The sequence below is a fragment of the Denticeps clupeoides genome, chromosome 17 (assembly GCF_900700375.1).
Source record: "Denticeps clupeoides chromosome 17, fDenClu1.1, whole genome shotgun sequence".
Taxonomy (NCBI): Eukaryota; Metazoa; Chordata; class Actinopteri; order Clupeiformes; family Denticipitidae; genus Denticeps; species Denticeps clupeoides.
The window spans coordinates 16801571-16817887 of NC_041723.1; the positions used below are offsets into that span (position 1 = coordinate 16801571).

Below are 16317 nucleotides of genomic sequence, written 5' to 3' on the forward strand. Positions count from 1 at the left end.
TTATATTGTATCTGTCATATGTAAATTGTGTGCAATCTATCAGTAGTATACCCTGAAGCCAAATTGTGGAGTTGTGTACAGATTTGAATTAAATGCAAGTATTACTGATAAACATCCACATATTTTGTATGTTCACATTCTACATCTTTTGAGTATTCAATAAAGGTCATGCATATCTGATGAGAATTTAAAAGATGCAGGTATATTTTTATAGGCGCATTTTTACTACATACGTAAACCACCACATTGGCGGACAGAATCAAACAACATCTAAATGCAAATTTGGTCGATGGTGTGAGTGTATATGATAATCTGCTACCATCTTGTGGTCTTCCTTGGAACCATTTCAGGAGGATACACTCAGGGAGTCCATTGATGAAAACTGTCATCTTTATATTAATTTACTTACGCATACCCATGCATGCAATGCATTCCATCATTAACGACAGACAGTTAATTAAAACATTACATTAAAATAGAGCCTCACCTGTAAAGCATGTATCTGGCAGTGGATATCGAGCTGCTATGTGATTATGATTACTAGGAAAATACAATAATTACAACTCATCCTGCAGTGGAAAGGAGACTAGTCCAGCACCACATCTACCATGATTGGTCCTTTGTGGGTGGGGCATAAACCATGGTTCCAAATAAGCGTTATTTTTAGCAACTTAAGAGATGTTACAATTGCTACTACCTGCTGATCAAGATATCTAACGAAGGAACCAGTACAGTCATCTTGACTATTATTAAACCGTAATTACAGGTATTAAAAAAAACCAACAGACTGTATGTGAGGTATTACCACTTACCTCTCTACGCCTCAGCAAAGGACTGAATAAGTCCTTGTCACACTCTGGCAGATGGTGGGAATTCCAGGAGAATTAGAATGTTACATTCTTCCCTCAGTGCACTCTAAAATTTGCTGGGAAACCATTCACAAAAGGGCAGAAATACACACTGATTCACTTTTTTTGTATGTTTTGTGCTAATAATTCTAATAAATTTGGCCATGCCACATGGTAGCGTCATACCAAGTCTCACAGGCCCATATTAATATTGCTCACGTTCAGCAACACTTGATTTTAATTTAATTAACCTTCAAGCATGTGATCAGGTCACCTTTAATATACGGATATTAACAAGTCAGTTTTGATCCCATGTAATATTTTTACCAGAACATATTTATGTTGGATCGTGACCAAACAAGGTGTGTCCCCACGCCGACAGATGGCGACCTAGAGAGCCGTGGCCCGGCCTGCCTGGAAATAGGAGATGACGGCGGCTTCATGCGAGGAGCGGAGGTGGAGACCGCAGCCCTCGTCTGGAGGAGGGACGCCGATCCTGCCCGACCGGCCACCCACCAGCGGCACACCGCAAACACGATGGAAAAGCCGCCGATTAAAAGCAGCCCGGCCCCGTGGCGACGGTAGCCGGCAGCGGCGGGATCCGAGGCCGCGGCGCTGCTCGGGCCCGTGGGTCGCGGTCTGTTCGCCGCCGCGCTTGACAGCTTGTAGCGCAGCCTGAAAGTGAGAAGAGGAAGGAAGGAACCGATCTGCGCACTGCCCGGACGCACAGCACAGCTCGGGATTGGTTCATTTTTTACCCCCGATAAAGGCTTCCGACATCGAAAACAAATGTAACGTCACCCGCTAGTCGCTCCGGAGCTGCTAGCTGGATAAACCTCAGCTAACTTTAGTCGGATTGCTAGCTGGCGTTGCGCGGTGGGTTAGCCAAATACCAGCTAATAGGTGCTTCTGGTTTAGCATTAGCTGCTAATCATTAGCCGTGGCCGAGAAGCGCTCATGGCCGCAGATGGAACCGAAGCTTCGGTGGGGCTGAGGCAAAGCCCCGCTGGGGTCATGAGTCTGATGGAAAACAGCCGGGAGCGCGACACACCCCGGATACCCGAGGCGCCGGAGGCCTGGACTGCGACTGGCGCTTCGGATGTGTCGGCGGGGCTCGACAGACGCCGGGAGAATGGGGCGCGGCTCGGTCCAGCCGAAACAGGAGGTGCTCCGGAGGCAAGGGCGACTCCGGGCACCGGGCGAGAAGAAGGAGAGCCGGCCGGGGTGCGGACGTCCACCCCGGTTACGGCTCCGCTCTCTCAGCCCTCGCCTGACGTGAACGGAAGGTAAACAACTCTCCAGATTCGTTGACCTTATTTACAGCACTTTCCGCGAAATTAAAACGAACACGGCATTATTTAACATAAAGTAATCTATGGTGAGATATAGCTGCGTGGCTGTTTCAGCGTCGAGGCGAATATTCTAAACTTTTTTAAACTCCGAGTGCGGACATGTTTCTTCTGGCCTCTGAAATCGGGCTCCCAGGCCTCTCGAGTCGTGTGCGTCTCTGCATTTCTTTTTCCTGTCTAAATTCGAGGACTCCAGCTTATTTGGTCGTGGTTTTTCTGTGTGATTCGGGGCACAGAAGCTCCAGGGTTTTGGTTGAAGCGTCATTAGAATTAATTTCGTTTCTTGGGGGGTGGGGGTATAAAGGCCAGGGTTTTGTAGGCAGAAGCTCCAGGGTTTTGGTTGTAGCGTCATTAGAATTAATTTAGTTTTTTTTTTGGGGAGGGGGGAGTATAAAGGCCAGGGTTTTGTAGACAGAAGCTCCAGGGTTTTGGTTGTAGCGTCATTAGAATTAATTTCGTTTTTTTTTGGGTGGGGGGAGTATAAAGGCCAGGGCGCAGTCCTGGTTCCGTGGGCGGCATGGCAATGGGCCTCTCTGTGGACAGGGAAGCAGTGTCCAGGTCTTCTGGCCGGCTCGCCGCATTTGGGTGCGAGTTGTCAGTGTCTCTTTGAAACGGCTAGACAGCTGTTGGAATAAATGCCTCCTTGCACCCTGTTCATTCTTAAAAAAGCAACACTCACTATCCATCTATCCTTCCAACTTTAGCCAGTTTCTGAAAGTTAGAAAACTCTAATAAGAAATTCAGCATAAGAATAAAGCATTTTCATTAAAATTCTGTTTTGTTCCTTATGCCTTAATATGTAGGCGTTACAAATCTCAAAGTAGCTTTAACGTGTCTAAGAAACTTATTTTAAGAGAGAACCTCTTCATCTGTACTGAACGTTTCCGTGGCTGATGTCTGTGTTGAGCGTGCACAAAGGCTTAACTGAGCCATGCGATGGCATTTTCTGCAGGAATTTGGCCAACGTGTTCCGGAGTGTGTTTTCGTGTTTGGGGTAATCACATCAAAGAGGCTCGGTAGGCTGCTTTTTCTGCTGAGCTGTTACACTCCGAGAGGCTTAAAGCCAATGGGCTGATTGTTTGGCCGAGCACAGGGGAAGATTGTTAATGAACTCAGCTGATGAAATCCAACCCCTCGTATCCTGTCCTGATTAAAGCAGTGGCCAGTATTGTCCTTGTCCTCCAGTCATAACAGCATATTGAAACCCCCCCCCACCACCACCACCCACACCCCCCCCCCCCCCCCCCCCCCCCCCCCCCCCCCCCGCTCTTTAATGTCATATTTAAAAATATATCTGTGTTCTAGTTTTGAAAGGGGGAGAAAAAGACAAAGGGCTTGGAAATTAAAATGTCATGACCCTTCTTTGGCAGTCTGGAACGTCAGGAGTCTGTGGCCACAACAGAGGCTCGGCTGAGGATGGAGGGCGTGGAGCTGAAAGAGGAGTGGCAGGACGAGGACTTCCCCAGGTACTGCCAGCACGTACACGGTCTACTGGACATTATAAAGCTATTCCATCTAATGTTTCAAGCCATAAACAATTTTCTACACACCTGGACAGTCTTGCATGCACACATTTTCTCATTCTCGGTCTTGCATCATCCTAGCTGCGGTGTGATGTGGAATGCTACCAGTGCTGAGGTAATGTTTCTTGATGCCTAAATGAAAGGTTGTCTTTGAATCTAAGCTCTTATGACAGAAGTGTTCAGTCTTGTTCAGAGAATCCCCGTGTCTGTGCTTCTTTTCATTGCCTTTCCCCGAGTAGATTATTGATTAGATCTGTTTTTTTGGGGGAAGGGGGGTATTGTAGTTAATGACCTTTACTTATGTACTTATAAGAATAAAAAATAGTTGATAATGTTACAAACTTTCACTACCAGTCTCTGTGACCACAGATAATTGTTTGTGGAACCAGTCCACAGGATTTCTAAATATTCATAAATTAAAAAAAGAATTATTTTCTGTCTCAGAAGTTTCCACATGTCTTGTTGAGTCTATGATATTTTTTTGTCTTCATACATTTTATCCATCAACATGTCATTTACATAGAGATGGTTTCATGAATGTTGGAATGCTGTGAAAAGACAAAAATATGAAACATTTTGCTTTGTTCACACTTATTATTATTTATTTTTTTACTGCATAACCTCACGTTATTTTATAGGTTTGCTTCTTTAGTTCTGTCCTCTAATGTAAAAACAGTCCTATAAAAGGGTCCTATAAAAGAGAAGGTGTGTCATCTTTTTACTGCTTGTGTATATACAACAACAAAACTAGTTGACTTACATTGGCAGACCCCTTCCAGAGGAAGAGGAAGATGTTCAACTTCATGATGATCTCTTCACCTCTGGAGAGGATGGCCCTGGTGAGTATTGTACAGAATGATTCCTATGGAAATTCACATTGTCTAAACTTCAACATCATCTTCTCCAGCAACACAAACCTACAGCAATGAAAAGGCCAAGAAGAAACTGCTGGCGCCTGACATCAGCCTCAACCTGGATCACAGTGAGGGCTCTGTTGTCTCAGACGAACTGGACGACAGTGCTGAGATCGACCTGGACGACATTGAAACCCCTTCAGACAACAGCAACGAGTTTGAGTGGGAAGGTGAGATAAAATGTCAGGTTAGACCTTACAGGACACACTGCCATCCTACTGGCATCATCCCATAGATTAAAATACATCACAGCAAAATAAGGCTTACAGCATGATTCAGCTTAGAGTAGGTTTCACTACCACTTTGGTTTAATCTTGGTCTTATAACCAGTAGGAATCAGGTAAGGCATGCAGGTCATAATTTTGCCCAGAATAGTTAAATGGTTCTCTGTGTTCTTTTTTTTTTTTTTTTTTTTTTTCTCCCCACACTGCTGCTCTTTCACTACTGGAAGGATTGTTTCCTCTCAGTGCCTGGAAACATTTCCTAGGTCTCCGCCGTTTGGTAAGGTCTGTGCGACAACCCCCTCCACCCCCCGTTTTACTTCCCGTGGCAAGAATCAAACCAATCCAAACCCTGTTTTATTTTCAGTCATCGACTGGCCCGGTGCATATGTATGCATTTCCACCAATCGCGTCATGTCTGTTATGCCTTTTTTTTTCATTTAAAAGTTCATTTTAACTCAGTTGTGTTTATTCATCACAGCACAGTATATTTGACACTTTATTATTCATTATTAGAATTTATTATATAGGTACTACATAGGAAATATTTCTTTTCATACATGTTCCTGTTGTATTTAGTTAATGTTATGCAATGTTATCATCTGAGCTGATGCTTTAAAGTCATTTATGTTAAAAGATCTGTTTCTGAACAGATGGTTAATAGCTGTTTTTAATTGTACTTGCTTCATGTAAAATTCAGGAAAGCTATCTATTCGTCTGGAATAATTATTTCCAGACGCAACATTTTAAGTCCTTGCTCTTTTTTTGTGATTTTTGTGCCTTATTTTGCATGCTCCATATGTCACAAGTCATCCAATCATTTATGCACTTGTCTTGATTTGATCCATGGATTAAAGATGAATTAGTTAAATATCACCCATTGCAGATATTCTTTAAATGTCACAGGAACATGTTTATTTTTAAGTCATTAATTCCCTTTACCAGATGCAACATGTGATCTTAAATGCATGATGTTTGAGTAATCATGGAAATGTCTGATTTAAGATTGAAATGAAGCCCTGTCATCTTTGATTGTGTGCCTTTTGTGGTTTGGATGTACTCCCCCAATATTATAAAGTGAGCATTTCTCTGTCTCTATCTGACCAGATGATCTACCGAAGCCAGGGAACACTGACCTCCGGCAGAAAGGTGTGGAGTCGGTGCATGAGTATTCTGCTGCTGAGGAGAGGGAGGAGGGCCGGCGCTGGAGGGTATTCCGCATCGGAGAGCAGGAGCACCGGGTGGACATGAAAGCGCTTGAGCCCTATAAGAGGGTCATCAGCCATGGAGGTATAACCAGCATGCTGTTTATGTCTTGTGACTTTATGATTAGTTCAACAGGGTTCCAGTGGTTGATAGGATAAAGGCAGCTGTTGCCCTTTGTTCGTGATTGTCATTGTGAAACACTGCACAACACATGGTGCACACTATCGTATTGATGAAGCCATGACAGGCATCAAAATCTAAAATCATGACAGGCAGCTGGGGAGCAGTGTGTGGGACGGTGCTTTGCTCAGTGGTTGGCGGTTGGGGATTTGAACCCACAACCTTCTGATTATGGGTCAAACATCAAGACTGATGTTTTGGGGGCTTGAAATGGCCAGTAGAGCTCAATAACTGCAAGATTATGGGAGAAAAATGAGAAGATAATCCTTTATTAGTCCAACAAGTGAGAGATTTCTATCGTCACAGCAGCAAAATGGACAGTAGCTGAGAGCAGTAAAGGTTTAAATTTAAATACTTTGTCATTGCCTCATTCTCTTGGTGTAAAATGTCATAATGAAGAATAGAATATTTATCTATTTCATAATGATATTATAGTACAATTTATTTTAAACTGTGATTGCAATATTTATTATGGGAACTTTTTGTATTATTTGTATGATATTGATCATGTTTTTCTGTTATTGGTTCTTGTGACATTCTAATCCTGCTTTCATCTTCACATGAGTTTTAAGTTGATAAAGTGTAACTGATCATCTCATTTTAAATGAACTTTCTTAGTAATAAATGTTGGGATATGGCTGTATACATTCAGAAAATCCTTTTAATGAGGTTTTTGTTTTTCATGGCTTGTTTGACCCACAGGTTACTATGGTGATGGTTTGAATGCAATCATTGTGTTTGCTGTTTGTTTCATGCCTGAAAGCAGTCAACCCAACTACAGATACATCATGGACAATCTCTTCAAGTAAGGCTTTCTCTGCCATTCAGTCACATGCAATCAGAGCAGAGCTGATGCAGATCCGGTGTGGCTTTTCAGGTATGTGATAGGGACTCTGGAGCTGCTGGTGGCTGAGAACTACATGATTGTGTATCTGAATGGGGCAACGTCCCGGCGTAAAATGCCCAGTGTTGGCTGGCTGAGGAAATGCTATCAGCAGATTGACCGGAGGTGAGACCATTTTTCTTTGTGTTTGTGTGTTCCATGCTGTCATTTATTGAAACAGTTTTAAATACTCTGCTGTCAATTGACTCTCATTGTGGGTGTGTTCTTTTTTTAACAGGTTAAGGAAAAATTTGAAATCATTGATAATTGTCCATCCCTCCTGGTTCATTCGTACTCTTCTGGCCCTCACAAAACCTTTCATAAGGTTGTTCAGTTTTTAGGGTTTTTTTTTGTCCTTTTGTCTCCTTTTTAGAGTTGCACCATGTAACACTTGCCTTTTTACTGTTCTGCTTCCACAGCTCAAAATTTAGCCAAAAAATCAAGTATGTTTTTAGCTTGGCTGACCTAGCGGAGATGGTTCCAATGGAATATGTGTCAATACCTGACTGCATAAAACAGTAAGTGCTGGTCGCACACTACAGATAATCTGTTTTCTTTTTCTACTTCATTATCTGTTCTGTTTGAAAGTGTGACACTCCCTCTGTCACTAATAATGTGCATGGATGAAAGCACTGAGAATAGTTCTCTCCATAATTCTTTTTTTTGTTAGATTTTTGTGTTGCCAAGCAATACCTTTCCTCTTGTCTGTTAATCAGTTTGCTCATGTTTGCTGTTGGCTGTTAAAATATTTGGCCCCAAAATATTTCTCTTTCGTAACCCGTTCTCCCTGCCTTCCTCTAAGGTTTGATGAAGAAAAAAATAAGAAAAGGCATAAAAGGTATCTGTATGTTCCCTCCAGGGCTTACTCAAGGTCTCTCTGGCCATTTTCTGCATTGCACGGAACTAACCTTTTTTTAATGTTTGTTTGCTTTATGGACCATCACTAAAAAGAACAAAAACATTGTCCTCCATGGCTGGTCAGTTTGACAGAGTTGCCTTATTAGCCATTAATTATTCACTGATATCTGGACCATTGATCAGACCTCATTTGGAATCATTGCAAACTCAAGTAGACTCGGAATGGCCGCTGTATCCTATCGTCCCACCATCTTGAGCAGTGACTTTGCAAACCTGTTACAGAGCTGACCCATAGAGTTTTGGTATTTGCTCAGAATATAACAGCTCCTGGCATTACAAGGAAATTCTGTGAAGTTTATTTACTAGTTTAGAAATTAGATTATTCAAATCCAAATGGCAAACATCAGCTGACTGGGGTTTTGTCAAAAATCTACGGAGGGACAGGCAGGTGTCGTGAGCATTCAGAAACAATTCAGCCCTCTATCACCATCCTAAGCACTGCAAAATTAACAGTACTGCTGCCTTGTGCTGCCTTCAGCTTTATTATTTAGCAGCAAATGATTCAAAACATGGTGACTGGTTTGTGGTTATGAAGAAACTGATTTTCCATTCCTCACCAAAATGACGGGACTGCCTCACAGCCTACTGCATGTCACCCCACAGCACCCCACCCCACCCCTTTTGTCTGGGAGTAACTTTTCTTTGCAGGATACTTTATCACAAAAGTTAGAAAGTTACTACCTGAGCGAGCACTATATCGTGATTTGATTAAGCTCACACATGTATGTGCTGTTTTCTGATCACTCATTTTCCCCCCTCAGAATCCTTAGAATTATATATTCTCTCTTGTGTTTGTCTTATTCTTTACAGAAATGTGCTTCCATTTTTCTTAAAAACAGGAAAATTGTCAAATGTTGGGAAAATTATATTTGGGGAATTATTCTATATAGAATGAACGGTATGGGTCTAAGGTCTCAGACATTTCAATGTCGTCCAGATGTATGGATATTATCCATAGATATTATCCTAACTGGAATAAATAGATTTTTTAAATTGAACAACTAAAACCGGAACTTGATGGTTTTAATATGTATGTATACTATATCGTGTTGAGTTCAATCACAGTTTATGTTTCACAACTTTTTCATTAATTTGGTGTTCTGGACATTGATTATCAATCTCCTGATCAGAACCTTTCAGAAATAAAAATCTGCAGAACCTAGAGAACCTATATGCTTTTTTTAAATGAAATATAATATATATTTTTATTTATTTATTTATTTTTACTGCACAAATGTGTATAAGTGGATAGCATATACAGGATTTGTGACTCATATTTTAGCGAACGCATTGTAATTTTATGTTACAATATCACATTTTTCACAATTCAAACTACAATTTAAAAATAGAACAAAAACAATGGTTAAAAAATACATTTTTAAGCTTTTGCTGATTTGTGTCTTGATCAATTAACTAAATTGATGAAATCACACGTTTGCTGTTCGCAGACTTGCTAATTGCTTTTTGTCAGTCAGCAGATGGCACCGTTTGGTTAGTGTGCTCGTCCTCTGATAGTGCTGGCTCATTATTTCCTGTGGACTGAACAATGTACGTCACCTCTGCAGGATTGACCAAGACATGCATGGCAAGGTGGAGGTGGCAGCGGCAGCCGCACCGGAGTGAGGAGAGTGCATGGAGTTTGGAGGATGAAAAAGACTAGACTGAGGAATGTACAGAGCTACAGTCTGTGGCTTATTTTCCTGTACCTGGAAAACCCCCAGGAGAACTTACGGTCTTGACATTGTGCCTTTCAAGATGCTGTTGTCTGTTACGTTTTTTTAAGTTTCCTGTACTGTTACAATCCCAAACATCTAGCTGATGTTTGAAATCTCAATGCTCTGTTTCAAGTGTTTTTTTTTTTTTTACAAACTTTTATGTATCTAGCCAATCTTAGATCATAGTCCCATCGCTGTTGCTGGTGATGTTCTCATATTTGATGCACTCTACTTTATTTCTATTAGATGTTGCATGTTCTTCCCTAGAGGTAAATATGTATTTATATTCAAAAGTGATAAAAGGAGAGAGATTAATATATTTTTAAGGCTATGATCTGAAAATTTTTTAGATTCCCAACAAGTGTGGCAGTTGCTTACAGTGGCGCACAAAACCTTTACTGTTTAATGGTGAAAGTTTTGTAAAACTCTTGCATGGGGGGGGGGATTTGTCCCTGGATGTCAGACAATGAAAAGGGCTGGAATTAATAATAAAAGAAATTCACCTGAAGTTACTGAAACACCTTTCATAATTAAAAAAAAGTTTAATTAATGGCAGTATTAGCAATAGGGGAAAAAAAGTTTAGATTAGCCTTCATTAGTCCCTTCAAGTGGAAAAGTTTTACATTGTCAGAGTAAAAAGAAGGCAAAACAAGATCAGAGCAGAAAAAAAATTCAAAGGCTAAAGTGAAGTGACTTGTCATTGTGTGCTGTGCTGTGCTGTGCTGTGTGTCACAATGACATTTTCTGCAATTTTGGATGTGCATACCAATTGCCAGGATTGGGATTTACCCCAACAGCCAAATACACGTGCTGTAGTTGACATAATATTATATTATTATATACACTGCTCAACAAAAAAAGGGAACACAAAAATTAGGCATCCTAGGTCTGAATGAATAAAATAGTCAAATCAAATTTATCAACCCATGGAGGTCTGGATTTGGAGTCACATGAAAATTAAAGTGGGAAAAACATTACAGGCTGATCCAGCTTTAATGTTTTTTTTTTTAAAACTAATCAAAATCAGGCTCAGAAGTGTGTGTGGCCTTGATGTGCCTGTATGACCTCCCAACCTACACGAGGTCTAGCATTGTCTTGCATTAGAAGGATCCAAGGGCCAACCACACCAGCAAATGGTCTCACAAAGGGTCTGATCTGAGGATCTCATCTTGGAACCTAATGGCAGTCAGGCTACCTCTGGTGAGCACATGGAGGGCTGTGAGTCCCCTCAAAGAAATGCCACCCCACACCATTACTGACCCACTGCCAAACCGGTCATGCTGGAGGATGTTGCAGGCAGTGGAATGTTGTCCACAGTGTCTTCAGATTAAATACACATTTCCATGCGTAGCACTCATGTATGGGCGTGGACTGTCATAGATGTGTGGGAGAGCCGGGAAATGGGGAACAGACTGCATAACATCACATACTGACTCTTCTTCTCAGATCTCCTCTGTCAGCACTTACTGTAGCATTTACTCACTACCTGTTATACTGCACTACCCAACAGTAGGGACTGTTTAAAAAGTGCAAATCACACACATAATACTGATTAAAAAGTGAAAGTGTCTATAATGTTCATGTTGATATGTAGAGGTGCTAGTGTCGGTCTCTGGCAACTGTAAACTAATGATCTCTACACGAGATCACTTGGTGAGGTCACTTCCTCACATGGATTATCCTACCACTGGTATGCCGATGACACACAACTCATCTTCTCTTTTCCTCCCTCTGATCAACATGCTGCTTCTAAAATCTCTGCATGTCTAACTGACATCTCATCTGGGATGGCAGCCCATCACCTCAAACTCAATCCCACCAAAACTGAACTAATATTCATTCCATCAGATTATTCACCACATCAGGATCTTGTTATTTACCTGGACAACTCACAGCTCTCTCCTTCTACAACAGCCCGCAACCTTGGAGTAACAAGAGACAACCAACTCTCCTTCTCAACTCACATCAGCAATCTTTCCAGCTCATGTAGATTACTCCGACCTTATCTGTCAACCCAGGCCACCCAGATACTGGTTCAGTCCTTAGTAATCTCATGACTGGACTACTGCAACTCCCTTCTAGCTGGTCTACCTCTATGTACCATCCGACCTCTACAACTCATACAAAATGCAGCAGCACGACTGATCTTCAACCTCCCCAAATTCTCCCACACCTACGTTCTCTCCACTGGCTCCCAGTAGCTGCACACATCAGATTCAAAATACTGATGCTGGCCTACAAAGCCAAACATGGAGCCCCATCCTACCTCACAGCCCTTATTACACCTCGCACTGCACCTCGTATTCTCCGAGCCTCCAGTACTGTTCACCTGGTCCCTCCATCTCTGAAGGTAAAAGGAAGACGCTCATCTAGACTCTTCTCTGTCTTGGCCCCTCGGTGGTGGAATGAACTTCCCCTTGAGGTCAGAACAGCTCAGTCACTGAGTATTTTCAAACAGCAACTCAAGACCTTCCTGTTTAGAGAATATTTTGATGAACTTCTAACCTTCTTATTGTCTGACCTATGTATAGAAACTACAACAGAGTGAATAAAAAAGATTGTCCTAATGAACCAGAACTGATCACTTCATTGATGGTAACATGACAGATCTCTCCGGATAAGGGTGTCTGCCAAATGCTTTAAATGTAAATGTAAAATGAATGATCTCCTACAAAAAGTCTGCATGTCTGTCATTGTTTAATTGTGCAATAAACGGTTGCGGTAAATCAATGTTTATTCAGTGTTTGATCAAATACATTAACAAAATTGCTTGCAGCTTAGATAAACCATGGTTATATGATGTGTTCATATAATATGATCTTGATACAGTGCTACTTCTATTTAATCAGAAACTGTTTCAAGAAAATATGTTCAGCAATAATGTTCCCTTATCTAACATACAGTACAGGCCAAAAGTTTGGACACACCTTCTATTTCAATTTGTTTTCTTTATTCTCATGATCATTTGATCGTTGATAGATTCTCACTGAAGGCATCAAAACTATGAATGAACACATGGAGTTATGTACTGGTGAAATAAGTGAAAACATGTTTTATATTCTAGTTTCTTCAAAATAGCCGCCCTTTGCTCTGATTACTGCTTTGCACACTCTTGGTATTCTCTCGATGAGCTTCAAGAGGTCGTCACCTGAAATGAGGAGTTCCCAGAGGTGTTTAGCACTTGACTGCCTCATGATTCTACCATGTCGGATGTGTCGGATGAACTAACTATTAGGCTGCTTTTTTCCACAACTCTACAGATATTAAAGGAGTTTGGTCCTGCATGCGCCACCATGTGTATCACCTAGGATATAACAACCATTTACTGTGCGACATTTGACAAAAAATTTACAAAACATATAATATTAACATATTGACAATCTCTTACAACCAAAACACTGTAAACACTACAAAAGAAAAATCTAAAATATAAATTTTTTTTTTTTACTTTGCAGTGGGTACAGGAAGTATTAAGACCACCTTAAAATTTTCACTCTTTATTATATTGCAGCCATTTGCTAAAATAATTTAAGTTCATTTTTTCCCTAATTAATGTACACACAGCACACCATATTGACAGAAATACACAGAATTGTTGACATTTTTGCAAATTGAAGGTGCTGTCCATTGCTTCTGATCATCCTTGAGATGGTTCAGCTTCTTCATTTGGAAGAAGACATTGGCAGACATTTGATACGACCAGAACCCTTCCTAAAGCTGTCCGCCCAACCGAAATGAGCTATCAGGGGAGAAGAGAATTGGTGAGCGAGGTCAAGAAGAAGCCAAAGATTACTGCGGCTGAGCTCCAGAGATGCAGTTCGGAGATGGGAGAAAGTTGTAGAAAGTCAACCATCACAGCAGCCGTTCACCAGTCAGGCCATATGGCATGGTAACTTATCGGAAGACACATGAAAGTGTAAGATGGTACGTCACAGGGCCATAGCATTTTTGCAGTTTTATTTTGCATGGAGGTTCAACACCTCTGTTTTCCATGTCTTTGTTGGACGACATTGCAGCATTTGGTGGCCCTCCCCCGAGCCAAAGGTGCGAGGTTCCGGCTGTCGGGATCACCTGCTCTCTTTCTCTTCCCCAGACGGGAGACACCAGGGGCGTGACGTCAGAAACAACAAATTCTGATTGGTCTGTGACAACTTCCTGTTGGTCAAATGTATAAAGGTTTGTTCACTTGTGGTCAGGGGGCCTTGCATTTTCTTTTCTATCGGGAGCTGAGGGGAATTTTTTTCCCCATCAGTACCTGAGTCTTTCCTATTTTACCTATTTTTCTCATGGCTTTTCTCTCTTTCTCTCCCTTTACTCTTTCTTTTCATTTTGGTTTTCTCTGTAACATTGGTACCTTTTTACATACAATATTCACATGTAACTGTAATAATAATTTACTGGTGTTAATAAATTAGAAATTGTTCATCCTTTTAACCTCTATTGTGTCATGCCTCTTCCTGCCAGGTAACATCAAGTTGGAGTGGTTTGAATACAGTGCTTTTGTGTGTAGAGTTTTTTACTCTATTCTCCACAGTTCTCCACTACAAATAGTGACCCCGACGTGATACCTTTGTTCAGATGTAGAACTGCGACCGTAAGTCTTTTTTTATCTGAATTTACTGCCTAGCGAGGAATAGAGTAAAGTAAACAGGATCTACATATCCTAAAAAGCCTGGGACCGTAGAAACCGAGGCATTTCTAAATCCAGATCCACTCCGACACATGGTCTAATTACTGTATCACTTAGCATGTGGCATGTAGATATGGCTGGCACAATGGATGAACTCACAAACTAAACTGTAACCAGTAATAAGCAAGATTTGTGTCATTTTAGATTACCGGTATTACATTGAACATCATAAACCATGTCCCACCCCGTTGGTTGTCGGGATCGCCTGCTCTCTTTGTCTTCCCCATCCTTTTAACCTCTATTGTGCCACGCCTCTTCCTGCCAGGTAACATCAAGTTGGAGTGGTTTGAATACAGTGCTTTTGTGTGTAGAGAGAGTTTTTTACTCTATTCTCCATGGTTTTACAAAAGCCCACATGGAGTCTGCTAAAAAAAAACCTGAAGGACTCCAAGATGGTGAGAAATAAGATTTAGCAAGAAATTCTCAACTTCTACCGCCCTACAATAGAGAGCATCCTACATTGTACATATCCAACTGTAAATATAAATACATATATCCATAGCATATACACATTTGTAAAATTCTGATTATACACCTTTCTTATACACATGTTCATATTCATAGTCAATACTAACTGTATATTATTACATACTACTGTACATCCATCTGTAAATATTATTCAGTCTCTTTCTGTACATATCACATTATGTATATGTGACGGGTTCACCTCCGCAGCACCATTCTACCGGTTCCACACACACCATTAGACACTTGGCTGGTTCACGAATTTCCTTTTTATTTTCTGTAATACATGCAAGGTACAGTGGAGTAGGTGGGAATTAGCCTACGGTTGGTCTGGATAACTCTCTCCATTCAGTGTCCTGAATTGCTTTTTTTTTATTACAACTTCATGCAGATACATACTTGATTTTAAATGTAATAAAAGGTACAAATAAGCAAAACAAACTAAATAAGGCCTCTCACATTGGTGATCATATAGTGATATGAAAAGCAATGACCACTAAAGCAGAATGTACTCAAAACTCTTAGTATCTGCATTAATACATTTTATCCGTAGCACCAGGGATAATTCAAGTGAACCCTTTTTCTTAGAATTAAATAAGAAACCACATGAACACAGTGAAACATGAGACTCACCAATACAAATACAAATACATTTACTGGGTGGTGTTCTACCGCATTACCACCTAACTAACTAACTTATATGAATGAATCTTAACAGATATAACATAACCCAAAACTTTTGGTAGAACCATATAACATTATAAAAAAACAAGAAAATCCAAACGATATTACCTGTAATACATGCAAGGTACAGTGGAGTAGGTGGGAATTAGCCTACGGTTGGTCTGGATAACTCTCTCTGGGTAGCGTGGGTAGAAGAAAATTAGCATGCTAATCAAACAAGTAAATCAACTTAAAACTACGGATATACATGTCATGGAATCATCTCAAAATAGTGAGCAAGAATCACTACCCAAACTGCATGATAAATAATGGCTTCTTTGTACTTATAACCCAGTAAAACATAGTTTATGCCAGACCTCTCAAAACGTGACCTACCCATTCAGTGTCCTGAATTGCTTTGAGCAATTTCATGTAATCTCCTACTACACTGTACCTTGATACCACTAGGGCGTCATTGCACCATTTAAAATAATTTAACCACATACTACTCTGTTACATATATCATAACTTATTCTACTTTTATCCTGCACGTTTTGCTTACTGCACTTCTGGTTAGACCTAAACTTTTGTTGCCCTCTATTTGTACATGTGTAATGACAATAAAGTTGAATCTAATCTAATGGTGGTCTAGAGGTTAAGGAAGCGACTCTGTAATCAGTAGGTTGTCGGTTTGAATCCCGATCCACCAAAGGTGATACTGAGGTGCCACTGAGCCAAAAAC

General features: G+C 40.8%; 1 protein-coding gene across 3 annotated transcripts; it reads left to right on the forward strand.

Annotated features, from left to right (window-relative positions):
* Positions 1–1237: 1237 nt before the first annotated feature.
* bnip2 (BCL2 interacting protein 2) lies at positions 1238–10265 on the forward strand. 3 transcript variants are annotated; one of them, XM_028958749.1, is made up of 11 exons: positions 1238–2134; positions 3568–3663; positions 4489–4559; positions 4628–4804; positions 5963–6145; positions 6944–7046; positions 7119–7250; positions 7363–7449; positions 7544–7642; positions 7927–7962; positions 9608–10265. In XM_028958749.1, the coding sequence occupies exons 1-11, from the start codon at positions 1806–1808 to the stop codon at positions 9663–9665; spliced, it is 1371 nt and encodes a 456-aa protein (XP_028814582.1). In that variant the 5' UTR covers positions 1238–1805; the 3' UTR covers positions 9666–10265. The 3 variants fall into 3 exon arrangements, with proteins under 3 accessions (XP_028814582.1, XP_028814583.1, XP_028814581.1); XM_028958750.1 differs by lacking the exon at positions 7927–7962; XM_028958748.1 differs by lacking the exon at positions 9608–10265 and having other exon boundaries at positions 7927–9599.
* The last annotated feature ends 6052 nt before the right edge of the window (positions 10266–16317 follow it).

Excerpts from the sequence above, each read along its gene's own strand:
- bnip2 (XM_028958748.1), top strand. The coding sequence starts at position 1,806 with ATGGCCGCAGATGGAACCGAAGCTTCGGTGGGGCTGAGGCAAAGCCCC. Across the intron at positions 4,560-4,627 it reads CTCTGGAGAGGATGGCCCTG|CAACACAAACCTACAGCAAT; the intron begins GTGAGTATTGTA and ends CATCTTCTCCAG. Across the intron at positions 7,047-7,118 it reads ATCATGGACAATCTCTTCAA|GTATGTGATAGGGACTCTGG; the intron begins GTAAGGCTTTCT and ends GTGGCTTTTCAG.